The sequence below is a fragment of the Amphiura filiformis genome, chromosome 13 (assembly GCF_039555335.1).
Source record: "Amphiura filiformis chromosome 13, Afil_fr2py, whole genome shotgun sequence".
In the NCBI taxonomy this organism is placed as follows: domain Eukaryota; kingdom Metazoa; phylum Echinodermata; class Ophiuroidea; order Amphilepidida; family Amphiuridae; genus Amphiura; species Amphiura filiformis.
The window spans coordinates 2,094,072-2,113,206 of record NC_092640.1 but is presented as its reverse complement, the minus strand read 5'-3'; the positions used below and the strand labels follow the sequence as shown (position 1 = coordinate 2,113,206).

The window sequence follows — 19,135 nt, the reverse complement described above, 5'->3', positions numbered from 1 at the left end:
ATCACAAACCCGGTCCTCCAAATCCAATTTCAGTCTTCTACCTGTTTCAATCTTGAGAATATGACTGGAACACCTTAATTTAGCTAAAAAACGCCTATAGAAAACGTGTTTTAACTCAAAAAATATTTTTCAGGAGTCAATTGACACTTGAAAGTGCAATAAGTGCGTAGCTTATCAAGTGAAGTTACATCAGAATACCAGTTTTGTTTTGCAACATCTTCAAGTCTTTGTTTAAATATGTACATAAAAAGACATTCATTTTCAACACCTTGATTGTACCAAACGTGGCCAAAGCCATGCATTAAAAGAATGTTTTTAACATGCATTACCCAGGTCGATTTACCTCTGTCATCAAGATACAATAACATAAGGTAGCATTTTTTTTTTACCTGTTATTGTCCATATTTAGAAGTTGGAACCAAAATTTAACACAACGAATCATACAAGTAACATAAATTGGAAGTCTACCACATTCACCAACAGCAGCAATATTGGGAGTGTTTTGAGATATCTGTAAAAAATGTTTACATGCTTTGAAATGAATTTTTCAATGCAATCATATTTTTGTAACCCCAGATTTCAGAGCCGTATGTAAGAATAGGCAAAATTGTTGTGTCAAATATCTTGAAGTATGAGTCATAAGAAATATTTCCAACGGCAGACATCGTTTTTCTAAGTGCGTTCAACGCCTTACTCGCCTGATCAGCCAATGCTCGTGTCGCTCTGCCCCATGCATTACCAGTAGACAGTTGAATACCCAGGTAACGGTGCGATTTAACAACATCAAGGCGATTGTTTTGATAAAACCAAGCTTCGTCTCTTCTTCGAATCGCCCTCCTTTCCGGAAAATCATGATTTGAGTTTTACTGATGTTAACCTTCATTTCCCAGTTCAAACAAAATTCTTGGAGAGAGGCTATGTGTTTCTTGAGTCCACCGACTGTATCAGCCATAATAACAATGTCATCCGCATCATAAAGTGAGTTGATCTCTGTGATATCAGGGTACAATTGAAATCCATGAGAACCGTTATTATCAAGAAAGTTTGACAATTCTGAAATAAAAGAGCAAATTGTAATGGGCTAAGTAGACAGCCTTGCTTGAGTCCAGTAGTACATGTTAAAAATTCAGAGATTGTATTTCCTTTGCGAATACAGGCTTTAACGGTTTTGTTTAAGCCTGTCAAAATGTTCTTCATTTTACCTCTGATTCCAACGGATATTAATTTCGCCATAAGTTTTTCTCTTGAGACGCAGTCAAAAGCTTGTTTGAAGTCAACAAATAAACAATAACATTTCCTCTTGATCGGAGAAGTTTCTTTTGAATGACACTGTATAATGTGAAAATGTTATGCACAGTCGAATATCCTTTACGGAAGCCAGCTTGATATTCCGGAATTTTATTATTTTGATCACACCAATCAGCGAGTCTTGTATGCAGAATAGAGGTAAAAATTTTCCCAAATACATCAAGCAATGTTATTTGTCTATAGTTACCAGGTTCTTCCATAGAACCTTTTTATGTATGGGTACAATAATTCCTCTACTCCACGCAGTTGGAAAAACACCGTTATTAAACAAATGATTTAACAATGTATGAATAAGTTCTAGAACATCACTAGAAACATGTTTAAAAATTTCACTTGGTAGGCCATCTAGCCCAGGTGCCTTATTTGGCTTTAAAGAAGAAATGGCATTTGTTATTTCTTCCATACTTATAGGTGAATTCAAATCAATATCACATTCCTGGTCATCATCAACTTGAATCTCCATTAAATCATTGTATGAGTTCTCATTGTTTTCAGCACCATTTAGGTGGATGTCATTTTCAACATGGTCATTGTGACTAAAAACACACTTGAAGTGGTGATACCAATCACCCATACTCAACGAGGATTGAGCAACAGTCTTATGTGGACTCAGGATACTTTTCACAGTATTCCAGAATAGCTTTGGATTAGAAATTACATTCTCTAACTTCTGCTGGAGATTTTGTTTGTACTGAAATTTCTTGTTTTTACACAAACTTTTATACACACTTTTAACATTTTTGTATCTGGTAAAATCACTCATGTTATTTGTTCTTCTAAATTTATGAGCAAAGAAAACTTCATAGCTTTCGTTTTCTTACATTCATTATCAAACCAAGTATTTTTGTTCAAACCGGCTCTCTGAGGGGTTTCTTTATTTACAAGCATGTTTTGAGCAGCAGACTGGAGCGTCTGCGTAATCAATTCAACGGCCAAATCAATATTTGTTACAATACAACCTTTAGCCGCTGCAAGTATTTCTTGACAAATGTTTGACTCAAGATTACTACTAAATTGAGCGCCGTGGTGATCATCCCATTTGTATTTTGTATAATGATGTGTAGTAATGTCCTTGTCCTGATGTGACCTGGCATGATTATAAACATTAGTCTCAGTAGACCAACAGATTGGTAAATGACACGATTCAACTCTTGCTACTACCTCAAAATAACAAATGTCATTGAACATATTAGTAGATACAATTGCATAATCAATAACACTAGATCCATTCGCACCAATAAAGGTGTATTCACCCATAGCATCAGCTTCACTACGCCTGTTCAGGATGTGGATATTAAACAGTTTCCATAAAGAGAGCAACTTTCGGCCGTATGTGTTAACAATAGAATCTTTAGATTCTCGGGGTATAGCAAATACATCTTCATCATAGACATCATTGGTGTCAACAATAAAGTCAATAGAATCATTTTCAATATAATCCAGTTCATGACCTGTACGAGCATTAAAATCACCACAAAGCATAATATTTACATCAGGGTAGTCAACAAGAATAATGTTCAAAGCATCTTCTAAGGTATCAATACTAGTTTTGGAATTAATTGAGTGACGAGTGGAGTTTACAGGCGGAATATACACAGTACCCAAAATGATATCTTTATCTGTACCAAAAAAGGTTTTACATAACACAAGAAAAATACAATCCTCCTGATTGGTAGAAATTCTACTAATACCTTCAGCAATATCATTTTTTTTTAAACCATAACACCACCAGATGTACGACCAAAACGAGGTTTCTTACCAGGAGTATCGTATAATGTATAACCAGGCAAAAAATTCACATAATCTTTTACATCAGTGGTCCATGTCTCCACGAAACAAATAATATCATAATTCAAGCAATTTTCAATAAAGTCAGCATTATCAAGTTTTGAGAACAGTCCATCTACATTCCAAGCAATGAAGTTCAGTGTTTTTTTCACAAAGCTAGTTTTACCAGTTAAAGGGCCATGGGCAGACCCCTATTTAGAAACGACCTCCTTACTTTCTTCATCATAATGAAATGAAGCAACATTTCCTGCATGATCAGTAACAACTAGTTTTTTGTATTTGATTTCAGCTTTCTTGACATCGCTTTTTGATTTCATTTCTTTTTTTCGAAGGATTTTATGAACATCACGGGTATTTTTGCAATAATCCTGATTTACATAGATATTTGACCCTTTCAACTTATATGAGTTACTCAAGACCCTTTCTTTATCTTTGTACTTTGAGAACATGACAATAATTGGTTTAGATCCATTCTGAGTAGGCCCATTTGGGATACGGTGAGCGCGTTCAATATCAATGCCAGTTGGTTGTGATACTTCTTAAGGGATCTGGAATGAGCGTTTTGACAGTATTTTTTGTGGGACATGAGAGCATCATCAGACATATCGAATTGCATTCTGAATACGAAGCATGTCTTTCTGATATCAAATAATTTTCATTTTTTGAAAATCACGATATAATACAAATTTTATGACAAATTAAAAAATTTGATATTTTTCAAATTTTTGATATATAACAGTCCTCGAAGTAAATTTTATAAATCTAATGATATATTCTTTTTCATATTGAAGATATGGATTTTTTCCCAAAAAGACCTAATTTTTTGGTGTTTTGGGAAAAAAATCCATATCTTCAATAAAAAGGTCAAAATTTTCAATTGATCGTCGGCTTTTCATCCCACCTACATACATCGCTAAGTATAAATCATCAGATTTATAAAGTTTACTTTAGTACTGTTAAATATCAAAAATATCAATTTTAATGATTTGCCATAAAATGTGTATTACATTGCTAATTTCAAAAATCAAAATTATTTGATATCAGAATGACATTCTTCGTATTCAGAATGCAATTCGATGTCTGATGTGCTCTAATGTCTCACAAAAAATACTGTCCAAACGTTCATACCCCTTCCCTTAAGTCATCTTTTTAAGTCTAAATGCATGAAGCTGTTGTGTTTCCTCCAAACAATGTTGGGTATACCGAGATATAGCACTGCATACAGCATTCAACACTGTTAAAGGGGATCGGGGATGCTCAGAGTATTCCAACATTTTCGTGCATGATTGTGGGTCAACCTCTCCATGCCTGGGATGACATTTTAACCAATTCCCTTTGTAAATTATTCTTCATCTGGCTAGAATTTATATTAATCTTAGCAATAATTCCAAACCTAAAACAATAGCATTTATAAACATGGGCTATTCCTGAGTGGAAATCCAAACACCCCCTATGGAAGACAAGACCTAAATCTCCCACACAGGTGGATTTTAAATGCAGTCACCCATTCAGATAAACCCCATTTGAAATGCACAGTGCCTCAGTGAAAGATTAAGGTCATGTCTTCCATATGGGGTGTGCATTTCAATCCATATCACATGTCCTATAATTATTATTGATGCTGAATAAGAATCTTTCAAATTACTTAAATACTTTTGGCAAAATTGAAATTGAGATATGCAAAAGTAAGGAGCATAAAACAATAAAGAGCATAAAAAGACACAATAAAGTTCATAATAGTTTGCAACCAAGCGTGACAGGGATTTCAAGCTTTAGCATAGGAATAGACTGGCTAAACATTGATCGATAGTTAAGAAATAACATTTTGCAAGATCTGGATATGGTCTGTTCATTGAGGTATACATTTCGTCACTATCGACCCATTTTGCACTGGATAGCAAATCGGTACATAAAACTGTAATGGGAGAAATGCATTATGGGAAGTGCAAGACATCTTCTCAGCTATAATTGAAGACCAAATTAAAAAGACCATAGTGGGAATTCCAATTGAATGAACGCAGCTTTCAATAGTGTTACGAATTTTTGCGTACACTGCGCGACTGTGCGTGAGTAACGCGGAAGTGAATCCAACCATGCCAACACACTCGTGATTGGTTAGCATTGTATCCAAGGTCGTGCATTCTCATTGTAGTTTGAAATACGCGATATACGATCGCGGTTGGATCGAGTGCAGCTGTTGAAAGCTGCGTTCATTCAATTGGAATTCTTACTATAGTTAGCGTATAACGTCAGATGCAAACTAGTCTTTTTAATTTGGTCTTCAATTATAAGCCCCATCACACAACATTCATTTATTATTATTACATTCTCCAATTTTGCTCTGAATACTTGATTTACACAGGGTAGAGAAGACATAACCAATGCGGACAGACTGAAGCCAATAGCTGTTACCTGGGGTGTATTCCCTGGGTAGAGATCCTACAACCCACTGTTGTAGATCCAGAGAGCTTTATGTATTGGAAGGTAAGACAGGATTCCTCCCCTCTGCAATTAGATTTATTTTGCTTTTTTTTCTTGGTTTTCGCTGTCAAGTTGCAAAGTTACATTTAAAAAAAGAGTATTATCAACATAGAGGGTTAGGTTATTGCAAGAAAGGCCTATCTGCAATAGCTGCCAGGTGTCATCACATTGTTATGTGTACAATGCAGTACTTTTGTCATCAATTTATATGGCAGCTATTGCAGATGAGCCTGTCTTGCATTAACCCCTCAATTTAAATATTGTTGTCAGGCTGGAAAAATCATTGGCCCCTGAACATGTTTAAAGCAAAACCTCTTATGTAACCCCTTGGCAGTTTTGTTTTAAACATGTTTAAGGGCCCAAGTGCATAGTTGGATTTTTCCTGCCCAACGACAATATTATGTCCTACTTCACCTGAGTGCAATTTGTTTGCGAATGAATATTCATATTAAGAATATTCATATGTAAATTTTCATAAATAAAACTTTCACTTCAAAACTGATACAAATATGCAAAAAATAACCAAATTCTAAAACCTCCATGTTTCTTAAAACTTGACAGTGAAAATTTGATTTGCATGAAAACAATGTCATGCACAAAGAAGAAAGAAAGTGTGACGTGAACCAGGGAAGTGAGTCAGATGTCGCCAATATTGAAAGTAGACAAATATTTTACATTACATAAAAAAGTTCGTAAAAAAGGTATTTCTGAAATAATAAAGTTTATTGACAAAGTTGAAAGCCCATTTAAATACATGTAGCTAATTTCTCTATTTAAGGGGGTACTACACCCCTGGCCAATTTGGTGCCTATTTGTGCATTTTTATGCAAGTAAGATATGTATATTATAGGGGCAAGGACTACAACTACTGCATTGAAAATTGCAGCAACTCAAGGCAAGTGAGTTATTGATTTATTGATCAAATACTGGTTTTCCCTCATTTTTGACTGTAACTCCACAACTGTTGTCTGTGCTGAAATCAAATTTCCAGTGCAGTAGTCCTTGCCCCTATAATATACATATCTTACTTGTTACCAATGCGCTATAATTCTTGAGAAAAAATAGGCACATAATTGGGCAGGGGTGTAGTAGAGATATTACAGATTCATGTAAAACCATTTGTCTTTATTACATGACTTTTGAGTTAGCCATTAAGAGGCTATGTTAGCACATCTATGACTCTATAACAAAGGTGCCATAATCTGAATTTTGATGATTTTTATGATCCTCCTGATGAGAAAATCACTGAATGGGCCTTTAAAAATGATTAGGAAAAGTTGAAATTCAATATTGGTGACATGTGGCGCATTACCCTTGATCGTTTCGCAAATAGTCTGTGTGTACTATGCTTGTTGTCATATAATTTTACAAAATTCTCCCAAATCATCTATAACGCAAGATGGTCATTGCTAATGTTGCATTTAGATATTATATATATTTGTCCTTTTATTGTTTTGCTATGAATGACTATAAATTTATTAAGCTATCTCTATTTATTACGGAAATATGCAATTTATATTATTTAGAAATGCGTACATTTGTGTATCACACTTGTACTGCTGTACGCACACAGTGTCAAGCCGGTTATATTTTCTACAAGCGCAGCACAATGTGGAGTGCTAGTTTTATGGTTCTCAATGTAAACTAGTGATATCGCATGCTAGACGACAAACTAGTTTCTGGCACCGTAACATCATTGTCTAGCACGCATCTCGCTATACTGTATGTTGAGAACCATTTGTATAGCACTGCACATAGGGCTGCGGACAGAAAACTTAACCTCGATATTTGGTTGTTGTGTGCATGACGCTGTTCAATACGTATTGATTCAAGTTATCAGTTTGCAAGTTATTTTGCAGGGCACAAATTTGCATTATTTTTTTATGTCCATGGTTTGAAGAGCAAATTTCAAATGCCTAAATTTGGATGATGAAACATTCTGACAATACCAACCAAATGTACATGATTTTAAAAGAAATTATTGATCAACTTTGTGCCGCAAAATAACTTCTTTTAATACATTTTGAATTTACTTTGCTTGCTTACAAAAAATGAAAAGAAATTTTCATCAAAGTGGCACCAAAATGACCCCAAGTTATCTCTTCAATTTCTGCTGAGTATAATACACAAACAGATGCAGTGTCATTTGGTTCATTATGTGATATGTGCAATCAGTGATAGTGCCACAGGCATCCCCCATCTTGGGCTTTGCCCTGCCCTGACGCCCAGTCAAAGTAAGAAATATCAAAATGTTCAACTTTTTAGACCAAAAGTGATCAATTTTGGGCTAATTTTCAGATTTTTGCCCTCTAAAAATTTCTTGCCCATCAAAAAAAAAAAAAAAAAATCTTGGTGCCCCCACTATGTACAATAGCACAATTTGTATTGAGCAATAATGTCTGGGGCATGGTTCTGCAAGCTGTTAATACAAATTTTGATTAAATTATCATAGAATATTATTCTTTCCCTTGTAATACAATTGGTGCTTTTATTACTGCTGTGTTTTATTGATGAAAGTTTCTTTTCTGTTTTACAACAAATTTAGGCAGTGTATGAAGAACTTTATTAACAGAAAAAGATTGATATGAAAAAACTGCTTAAAGTTGAAATATAAAACCATCTTGCCAAAATTTTAAGACATCTATCAAGGAAATGACATATGGCCACAAAAATCAATTATCATGATCAGGGCTCTATTAGCAATGTTTGAACAGTATTTTTTATGAGACATCAGAGTTTGTGGAACATGCAATTAGATATTAGGCTTGTTATCGACACATGATTTCTAATTCAACACTTCGTCGGGGGGAAAAATACGACAATCGACACATGTCGAAACTCGTATGAGATTTTAAAATGCTGAAAAAAGTCGATAGATAAGCTTAAAATCATGCCGAAATGAGTTATGATTGCCGACTTCCGGTGTAAACATACTTCCTGGTTCGTTCTACTTCCGGGGTCGGGTCAACTTCGGGAGGTAATTTTTGACTTTCCGATGATCATACGGTAAGCTTATTCGGACAAAATAGCATGGAAATTTAATTTTTTTTCTTTTAGATTTGTGTCGTAAAGTGTCAAAAAAGGACAATTTATTTTGACATGTCGGATTTAGGGTCATATCGACGATAATACGACACATACGACAGTCGATAACAGGCCTATTAGATATGTCTGATGTATTCTCAGCTCCAACTAGAAATACTGTGCAAATTTTGATATCCGATTCCTTAAATACCGGTACAAAATATTAATATGCGTAAGATGTTTTTCTACAATGCACAAAATAAAGAAGTGCAGCAAATAAGATTGGTTAGCTCATAATGAGTTGACCAATCATGAACATTCTGAAAGCATCTTAAACAAGAAAATTTAATTTTCTTTTAATTCGAGTTCTTCATGCATTGCCGACTCAGAATATTTTGTCCAACCTTTGTGCTAACTCTCTCCACATGGGTGGTGACTTTAATTCAAACATTGTTTTTAATTTAAACTTTCAGAATTGTAAATTTTCATGACCTTATTTGGAATTGGCATGATAGGTATATTGAATTTGAATTGTATCAAATATCTTTGGATTACAACAAATTTTTCATTCAAAATTCACCAAAATAAATCTCAAAACTTCGAAAACATCATGAATCATTTCTTTCAATTTGAATCCCAAATAATTTCGCACATAAATTATATTATTAAACAGTCTTGAGTGCAAATCATCAAGATAATTCAGGAGGAAACACAAAGGTTGGACACGGGTTTGTTCCATCTGAAGTTCAAGGTGATACTAGTATTATATCTTATCCTTTAATTGACATGAATTCTGTAATCTCATTGGTCAAACACCACTTGGATAAAAATCTGTATTACCTGTGTACTCTTTATTAATGTACAGCCAGGTAATATTGTCGCGTATTGGCCTTTTTTTATAGTAAGATTTTAAACTATATTTTACGAACAAGTTAGAAGATAATAGAATTCATGATCACCAAAGGATAAAGTCATTACCTCCTGTTTGCAAAATACAGGAAAATATTTACGGTCTGATGTTCTATTCCATTCAGCCTTCAGCTATGCCCCTCGGGATATTCCTCGGTTCCAAAGGCAAAATGTTTTTTTTCACAATGCCCTCCAAATAACCGATGCGCAGTTATTAACCTCTAATTAGCATCTCTATAAAGCTCAAGTATTGTATTGCAAATGTTTTTGCATACAACACGTTGTGCATATATGTTATCGCCAAAACATAAGGCCAAAAAAAAAAAAAGGTTCGTCTCAAAGCTGACGCTGCGTTGTAAAATCCCACGATTTGACAAAAAAACAAATGCGGAAAAATTTTTTATTTCAAAAAAAAAATTTTTTATAGTTTTTTCCAGAAAAAAATTGGCGAAAATCAGATTTTTCTCAAAATACCATGAAAAAAGTCGAATAAAAAAAAAAAAAAAAAAAAAATCGCATTTCGCATTTGTTTTTAAATTTCTCGTCAGCTTTGAGACAAACCTTTTTTTTTTTTTTTTTTTTTTAATGCCAACAAGCACCAACTTGAAATCAAACTTTACTGTGCAATCCTGAGGTACACTATAGTTTGCTCTCATTGAACTGCACACAAACACGGTTGAGTCTGGCTATTCTAAACAACCACTTTGATAACACCCTCTATACACTATAAACAGATAGTGCAGCAACTGGCAAAGTCCATCATCATATGTTAAAGCACAAGGACTTTGCCTGTTGGGGTGCCATCTGTGCCATTTTTAAACACACTCATAGGATGATTGTAAACTCAAATGTCCAAGAAGAGCTCAATGGGCTATTCCAGTTGAAATCCACACACCCTAGGGCTGTGGAAGACCTGACCTTAATCTTCCTCCCATAAAGAGTGAATTTCAAATGGGGTAACCCGAATGGGTGAATCCATGTGAAATCTGCACCCCCTGTGTATGAGATTAAGGTGATGTCTTCTATAGGGGTTGTATGGATTTCAACTGGAAGTGCCCAATTTCTAAGATTGCACTTCATGAATACAGGCTACTGAATGATGTCACAGGAATCGGAGGATGTGTCAGGTCACAGTGTTAACTTACGGTGGGACAAACCAGATTCTTTTGTTGTAATTTCTAATGTGGTGCATCTTTCATGTAATAAGCATACCATAAATTAGCCTATTGTTAAGACTTCATTGAGGGATTACACAGTTTTATTCTGTAAGCTGTATAATCCCTGTCTTGACTCTAGGCTAACTCTGTATGCGTACATGAAGGTAGTACCCTTAATGCGAGTAAGCAAGCTTATATAGTTTGATTAGCTCATAATAGGCGGGACATGTTAGGCTTTTACCACTACGCCGAAAAGTAGACCCACGTTAAGAGTGCTATTAGTTGAACTGTCTGGTCTATTATTTTGTGTGTTAAAGAAAGTAGACAAAGTATAGGACTTGAATTAATGCGTAATGGTTCTGGCGAGATATCACAAGAAAATTTTCAAAATAAAATATTTTGATATTAATCCGCGATGTTATAAGGCCCGCCGATTACGAGCTGTTCAAAGTATTCATTGTTTTGATTGTATGTACACTGTAACATTCTTTTATTACATGTATCTATACCATAGCAGCACCACTGAGCCAGTGTAGGCGTTCTGGGGGCCCAGTTCGGCTATTGACTAGCAGGTACCAATTATCACAGTCAATACACAATACATTAATCAATCAGTCAATCAATCAATTAATCAATCAACATGCACCTTATTTTTTCAGAACCTTGGGTCCCAACTGATGGTGATGTCTTTGCATGCATGTATTAAATATTGAATGCTGCTGGTTGCTGCTGAACCATAAATAAGCGATATGTCGGAATTTCACACACGCAATGCATTGTGGGAAAGTTTTGGTATAATTAAACTCTGGAAAATTCTATTTTATTTTTTTATATCATTTTTTAATTTATTGCTGTAATAATATTAAAAATATTCATTTGTGAGATTACATTATTTTTATTTTTGTCTAAATTTTAGTCAAACATTTTAAGCAATGTTTAGTAAGTGCAAAAATATAATTTTTCCGACTGGTCAGAGGTCAGCTGTTCTAAAATTTGGCAAAAGCGCCCCCATAGTGCATTAGGTATTTAATGGCAATATCGCATATGAATAAAACGGGGGAAAGTAGCCCTGAGGTTTGAACCTGTACTCGGAATTCATTTGGTATTCTTAATTACACTGTCCTATTGGCCAGTAAGGGATTTGTTCATCATTCCAATTTTTCGAAAATGTATACAAATGATGTAACCAACTCCAAAATGACTGAAACCTCTGTTTGCCTTTGTCATTTTCAAGTTCTCCAAAAAGTTTAATTTCTTGCGACACATAATGGAATCCATATCTTGCTTTTTTGTGCGAAGCTTATTTCTGTAGGGATGTTAGTTTTCCCATTTTTTTTTACAGATTTCCATTTTTTGCGGATACCATATTTTCAGATTTTTATATACCGGGTATATGAAAAAAGATTTAAAAAAATAATTTAACAATTATTTTGCACAAAACAGCAACATTATTTCAGAAACCATGATCAGATGGGGCTATGCTATGTCAAGGACATTTCAAGAAATACCATATTTGTCCCATTAACCACCCATGCCCCTATAAGCACCCACCCAGTGACTTTGATTTTTCAAGCAAACTGTGATATTATTAACTGCCCATATATGCAAATCTGGATCATGGGCTGAAACAAATGGCTCACTGATGATGGATGAATATTTTGGGCCATTTTTTATGTATGCAATTATGTAAACAATGTAAAAATAAGCCCCCATCCAAAATGACTTTATAGCGCCCTGGGCAGTTAATGGAACGAAAACAGTAATTGAATTGAAGAGTTTAGATACAAAAACTGATCAATGCCATTTCCATATTAGAGTTCAGACCACCAACATGCTTTGAATAGCCAAGGTAAATAGTCCTGGTCAATTCTAAAAATGCAAAACTATAAAGTCGTTCTGGCAAATCACAGGCACTCCCTTTAAAGATAATCCTATAAAGAGTTGATAGTGATTCACTATTACTAACTATAACATGGGCATTGACATCACCAGCAGTTTGAAGGACTCAAGGTAAACATTTGTATATCAATGCATCATATTTTGTCAAAATTATATAGGACCTCTAATGGGGTCAAAGGTTAACCATTGTTTTTGTATATATCGGCATTATATGAATGTCTTTTTTCAGTGTTTAAAATGATTGTAATTTTGTTTAATTGACCTATTTCAGTTGAAATCCATACACTCCTATGGAATACATTTCATGACTTTAATCTTGAATTCACATGGGTGACTCCATGTGAAATCTGCACTCCCTGTGTGGGAGATTAAGGTCATGTCTCCCATAAGGGGTGAATGGATTTCAATGTTGATCAAATGAAAATGTGTTTTCATAAATGAACATTTGTGACCCATCACATTTCAACAGGGTAGTTTTAGTCCACATTTATGTGAGATCTGAACGAAGTGAAAGAGTAGCGTTCATGCTTTGAAATAATCATCAGAAAAATAAAGTTCCCAATAGTTTTATTGGTCATAACTTTTGAGCACATATAAGATTGCTTAGCTGCAATATAAAAATGTGTTATAATATAATACCACTAAAACGAATTGGAATAAGCGATAACTTGATGAATTAACACAATTTGGTGCAATATGAAAAATTGCCAATTCAAACGGATTACATGGTGTGAAACCTAACATGTTACACTCATCTTAAGTGAGCGGTGGTCGGCGTGCGTTGTCAATCAGTAAGAACCCACCTTGATTTCAGTCTTTTCAATATGGACAGCATTATGCATATTTGACAACCATTCAAACATGCATTTACACAATAAATGACACTCAACTTTTTGAATCACACTAAGTTTCATTAAATTGTTAATTTCTTGATACTCTGATTTCGTTTTTAATGCAAGTGTGGTGCCATACTGCAGCTAACAAAATTCTCCAAATGTTCATATAGAATTTATTGCTATTACTTAATTGTGCTCAGAGTTATGAATACTCAAACTAGTGGGAACTTCGTTTTACTGATGTGTTTATATGGCAGGCATGTCATATTTTATGATAAATACATTACAAATTTCTTGTTATTTTCTTCATACCCATTTCATGAAGTATTTATAAAAGTAGCCTGCCATGTTGGTTGGTTTGATCATAAATTCCTCTTTTTTTGAAGAGCACCAATGCATGATGTTTGGAGTAACATAATTTTAATTCCATCAAATTTTATGAAATACTTTAGTTCGGTGGCCAAGCAAGAAGTTTATCTTGAAATTGATTTTCAAGGTTATTATCTTGGGTTACTTATGTATACTGGACCTTAAAATTGGGATGCTTTACCGCAAGTGGGATTGCAGGACAAATATTTAGTCCCGGTTTAGGCAACAATACTAAAAAGTGCAGTGGACTTTTGAGTATTAATAAATTGTAATTGATCTTATAGGAAATGAGCAAAGAAAGCCATGCATTAAGGGGGTACTACACCCATATGGTAAATTTAGACTATTTTTGCATTTATCTCAAAAATAATTATACACTGGTAACAAAAGTTATGTATATTATTGGGGCAAGATATCCAATTACTACACTGAAATTTCAGTGACTCAAGACAAGCAGTTCAGTATATATGATAGGAAACGAGGTACATCCTAGCGGTACCTTATTTCTGATCATAAATAACAAACTGCTTGTCTTGCGTCACTGAAATTCCAGTGTAGTAATTGGATTCCTTGCCCCTATAATATACATAACTTTTATTACCACTGTGTTATTAGTTTTTGAGAAAAATGCAAAAATAGACACAAATTTATCGAGGGGTGTAGTACCCCCTTAATGGTATTTTTTGTTTTCATAGGTCTTGTGGTTCTTGACATATCAAAAAAAGTTTTGAGCATTTTAACCCTCCCGAGAATAATCATGCATATGGGGTGGAAATCAATCCTTTCGGTCTCCTGTATAGAACCTTTACCATTCCTCTTGTGTGTCAGTTGTAATTGTCTCAATATTTGAGTGCAAGCACCGCAAGGTCATGCTCCCTTCAGACCCACCTTAAGCATCCAAATTTTACCAATTCTTATTACAAAGGGATGATTTGATGCTGTAGAATAACTTTTGTACCACTGTGTAGAACTTAAGGGTCATCCAATTTTATATCAAATATTTTCAGAAATGAAACATGTTAACATAAAATGAGCAGAAAGCACTAGGAAAGAAAATGAGATATTATTCATTCTAAATATCTTGTCAGAAAACAATTAAAGAATTTTTCATTGAAATATCCATTCTTGAAGACGAAGAAAGGGAGTAACCCTGAGAAGTTATACATTTTAAAGCCTAGTCATAATTGGCAATTGAAATGAGCATTTCAAGTTATCAACCAATCAGAATTGCTGTTAGATGACCAGTAGGGGGTTAACCCAATATAGTTAGTACAGTTATACATTTTAAAGCTTATGATCCAGAGAATATTAATCTGGACATAATTCAAAATACAAATTTGCAACGTTCTGCTCACAGGTCTTAACCCCATGAGAACTACCTGCCGATTGGCCAAAAAGAAGTTTTTATTATCAATTGGACCAATCAGCAACATTGTTAGAATAATTTCACTACACAAAAAAATTGGGGTGATTTATTTGCAAAGCTCCAATCTGATTGGTGATTAAATGGAAGATATCATGTAATTGATCAATCGGAGGCAATGTTAGATTGGCAGGTAGTACTCAGGGGGATATACAATATAACACAATTCCCTGGGTCTCTTTTACAAACTTTGTACCTTTCCCAGCAGAAACAGGATTGTGTGTGTATGAAAATAAATTTGTAAAAATGGATGACCCCTTAACATCATTCATATACATGTCTGACGCTTTGACATTTTGTTTTGTTTCCATAGGATGAAGCCTTTGGATTATGGCTTGAACAATGGGGGCGCCTGTACCCCGCACAATCGCCGTCGCGCCAGGTTATCAATCACATCCACGACACATTCTACCTTGTCAACCTGGTGGATAATGATTACCCAAAGGGCAATATTCTGTTTGAAATCTTGGACAAGATGCAGCGGAGGCGAGAGGAGAAGAGAGCCACAGAAATGCCACATAATGTGGATGAAGAAATCAGTGCTAAGAAGCTCAAGGTAGGGACTAGTTTGTTGTATGAAGAGAAGAGAACCACAGAATTACCACATAATGTGGATGAAGAAATCAGTGCTAAGAAGCTCAAGGTAGGGACGAGTTTGTTGTATGAAGAGAAGAGAACCACATAATTACCACATAATGTGGATGAAGAAATCAGTGCTAAGAAGCTCAAGGTAGGGACTAGTTTGTTGTACAATGTATGAAGAGAAGAGAACCACAGAATGACCAATTTACCATGGATGAAGAAATCAGTGCTAAGATGCTCAAGGTAGCTATAGGGACTACTTTGTTGTATGAAGAGATGAGAACCACAGAATTACCACATAATGTGGATGAAGAAATCAGTGCTAAGAAGCTCAAGGTAGGGGCTAGTATGTTTGTTTGTTTGTTTATTTCTTCTTTATACTTCCTTATCAAACACATGAATAGGCCTGGCCTACTGTTATTGTTTGCCTATGGACTCTGATGCAATTAACCTATAATGTACCATTGTGACCGGACATAATGACGTGTGACCGGACATAATGATGTGTGACCCTATAAATTAGTTCCCATATGAAATTCTCACTAAGGGGAAAAAAGAGAAAAAAGTTATTCTCGGATCTTTTGAACATTCAAATCCTTGACGAATTTCATTGTGTTCACCACCATATTTGTTCATTTTTTAGTACCACTTTATGTGTCTCCTTAAGGTTAGCAACTGTTTTAAATTGTTGCGATTTGGTAGTTCACAACATGAGGCTTGCGAATGGTAGTGAGCTTTGACAAAAATTGCATTGATCATTTCATAGCGAGTGTGTAGAAGAAATCAAATACCACAAATATACTTTTGTAGGTCCTGTGGTTCTTGAGTTATGTTGTAAAGAGGGCTAAAACAACAACACTTTTGTAAAACGTACATAACTCATTAACAACAATAAATCAAGCAAGTTTTCGAAGTATATGATTTGTAGAATGACATCATGAAGTGCTATTTTTCAATAATATATTGATTTAGACAATGAAAATCAATTTTTTTTTGGCTGCTGCGTCCAACAATGCTGCATCTACCCTTAATAGTCATTTTTGATGATGTCATGTGATCGTAACATCCTATGACGTCATACTGTCAATCACATGACATCATCAAAAAGGACTACCCTGATTGTATACAAGATATCACAGCATCATCATCTGCTGAAGACGCTAGTAGACATAATGAAAACATTCCAGGTGAGCAGAAAAAATAGTGTAGTGTTGAACTCTTAAATCCATTTATTTATTGTTTTATTAATCACATTTCTTGCTTTCTGTTATTTTATCAACAGGTAAGCAACCCAAAAGATGAGCAAGATATGGCATGGCAACTACAGTAGGTCAGAGTTCACCATGCAGTAGGTCAGAGGTCAACATGATTCTACTGTCTTTCACAATTCTCTTTGATGAAAACCTGCCAATATAGGAAGATAGCTAGTAAAGAAATAGTACTTTTGTCAGTAGATAAAGTATTTGAAGTATTTTGTACATATTAATTATGTAAGTCATTTTCTGCAACTTTATGATTTATAAAGATGTATGTATACTGTGATAAGATCACGCTGGGGTTTGCGCCCAGGGTTTGCGCATACTTCTTTTCAATCCAGATCAATATAAATTGTTGTAGATCAATCTGAATTGTGCATATAGAACACAAGAATGTCCCCATGCCATGCATCTTTAGCATGCTGTACCGGAGTGTACGTACACTGTAATTTTTTTTGTGTGTACTATATGCTGGGACCTTGACCCCGTGGACACTAATGCCTTTCTTACAGAGCCCCTTTTCTTACAGAGCCCCTGATTGGTTAATTGCCTGAATTAAACATCTATGTAACCAATCACAGTACATGTACTATTTATATTCTTATCACACCTCTGACTGGCCCAATACATGATATAGCACTCTTTAACCAATCAAGATAGTCCTTGCATGTACATGTAATTAGGGATTCAATCATGTTTCATCGTTGTTCATCACCGATTAACAACGCGTCGTCTGCGTGGTTTACTTCGCGAAACCATGCAGAAGCGCCGTACGCGAGTTTTTAATCAGTGATGAACAACGGTGAAACATGATTGAACAACGAAAACAAGCTAAAGATCGCATAATTCACATGATTATTTCATGAGAAATGTCAGTTAATCATTGACAGTCAGCCTTTCAAAAAGATCCGTGATTTCTGTTGATATCGGCAATAAAACTGACTAAAACAGCTTTATCCGATACTTCCGAATACTGAATTCAACTTGTAAGCGTGATACGCACACAGATTCCAGACATGACAAATTTTACGCGCTCACGCTGGCATTCACGTATACGCTTACTGTAAAAGTGTGGATTCATCACGGATTAACAACGGTTGGCTCCTGTACAAAAGTATAGGAAGAGTTGTTGAATAGGCAGATCATTCATCAGTATAGTGCCCATGGGGTTACAAATTTGGGTTCTGTGTTTAATAACTCAACACTCAGTATGTGCTTAAACAATTGTTTTATGCTTTTATCAAACAACACAATTCTTGAGGTGCCCAATATGCATGATGATTCAACATGGTGGAATTTTTCATTGCGGTGCACAAATTAGGAATTGACATTTTGATGTCGCATTTGATGTCAATATGCGTCCACACCGATGCGTTAGTGAACATACTTACTGCGCATTGCAAGAAAAATAACGACATCGTCGGTGTATTCACAAAGGATTATGGGATTTACCGAAAAGGTCATTTTATCATTCTTAATTCTTAGATCTGGATTGAAGTGTTTCTGATCGGCTATTCCAATTGAAATCCATACGCCCCTTTGAAAGACATGACCTTAATCTCACACACAGGGGGAGCGTAAATTTCAAATGGAGCCACCCATTCAGGTAAACCCATTTGAAATTCACACTCCTTGTGTGGAAGATGTATGTCTTCCATACGGGAATTAACGCCAATCCGGCTCGAAATTGGCCAGAGTTGTCAAAAAGTGGCTGAAAAGAACAAAAAATGGGTCATTTTGCCAATTTTGCCCGGATTGACGCCCATGCATACTGGTGGATATGGATATAAACTGGAATATAATAGCCTGATATGGAATTGGTATATTATAATATTTGAGACTATGTCATTCATTCATTTCATAAAACTGTGGTGTATTTATATTAAGCCATGCAGTATTATTTTGTTCATGAATGGCCTGCATTCAAAGAATTAATTAGTACCCAGCTAAATGAAAGGGACAATGACAGTGTAGTATTTGACATGTGTGCGCATATACAGTGCAATTATTCATGTACTCTAATCAAAAACCTAGAAATGAAATATTCATTTTCTTCAAAAGAAATTGAACAAAAACTGAGGACCTCCACTTCTAACAGGTGCT

At 35.0% G+C, this 19,135-nt stretch overlaps 1 protein-coding gene across 1 annotated transcript in view; it reads left to right on the top strand.

The window, feature by feature from the left end:
* The window catches only part of LOC140167885 (methylenetetrahydrofolate reductase (NADPH)-like), a 60,831-nt gene extending 42,767 nt beyond the window's left edge, over window positions 1-18,064 (top strand). Inside the window, 4 exon segments of the mRNA XM_072191171.1 lie at window positions 5,459-5,525; window positions 5,528-5,580; window positions 15,508-15,750; window positions 17,059-18,064. Coding sequence (XP_072047272.1) covers window positions 5,459-5,525; window positions 5,528-5,580; window positions 15,508-15,750; window positions 17,059-17,106 — 411 coding nt within the window. The 3' untranslated portion in view covers window positions 17,107-18,064.
* Window positions 18,065-19,135: the final 1,071 nt, after the last annotated feature.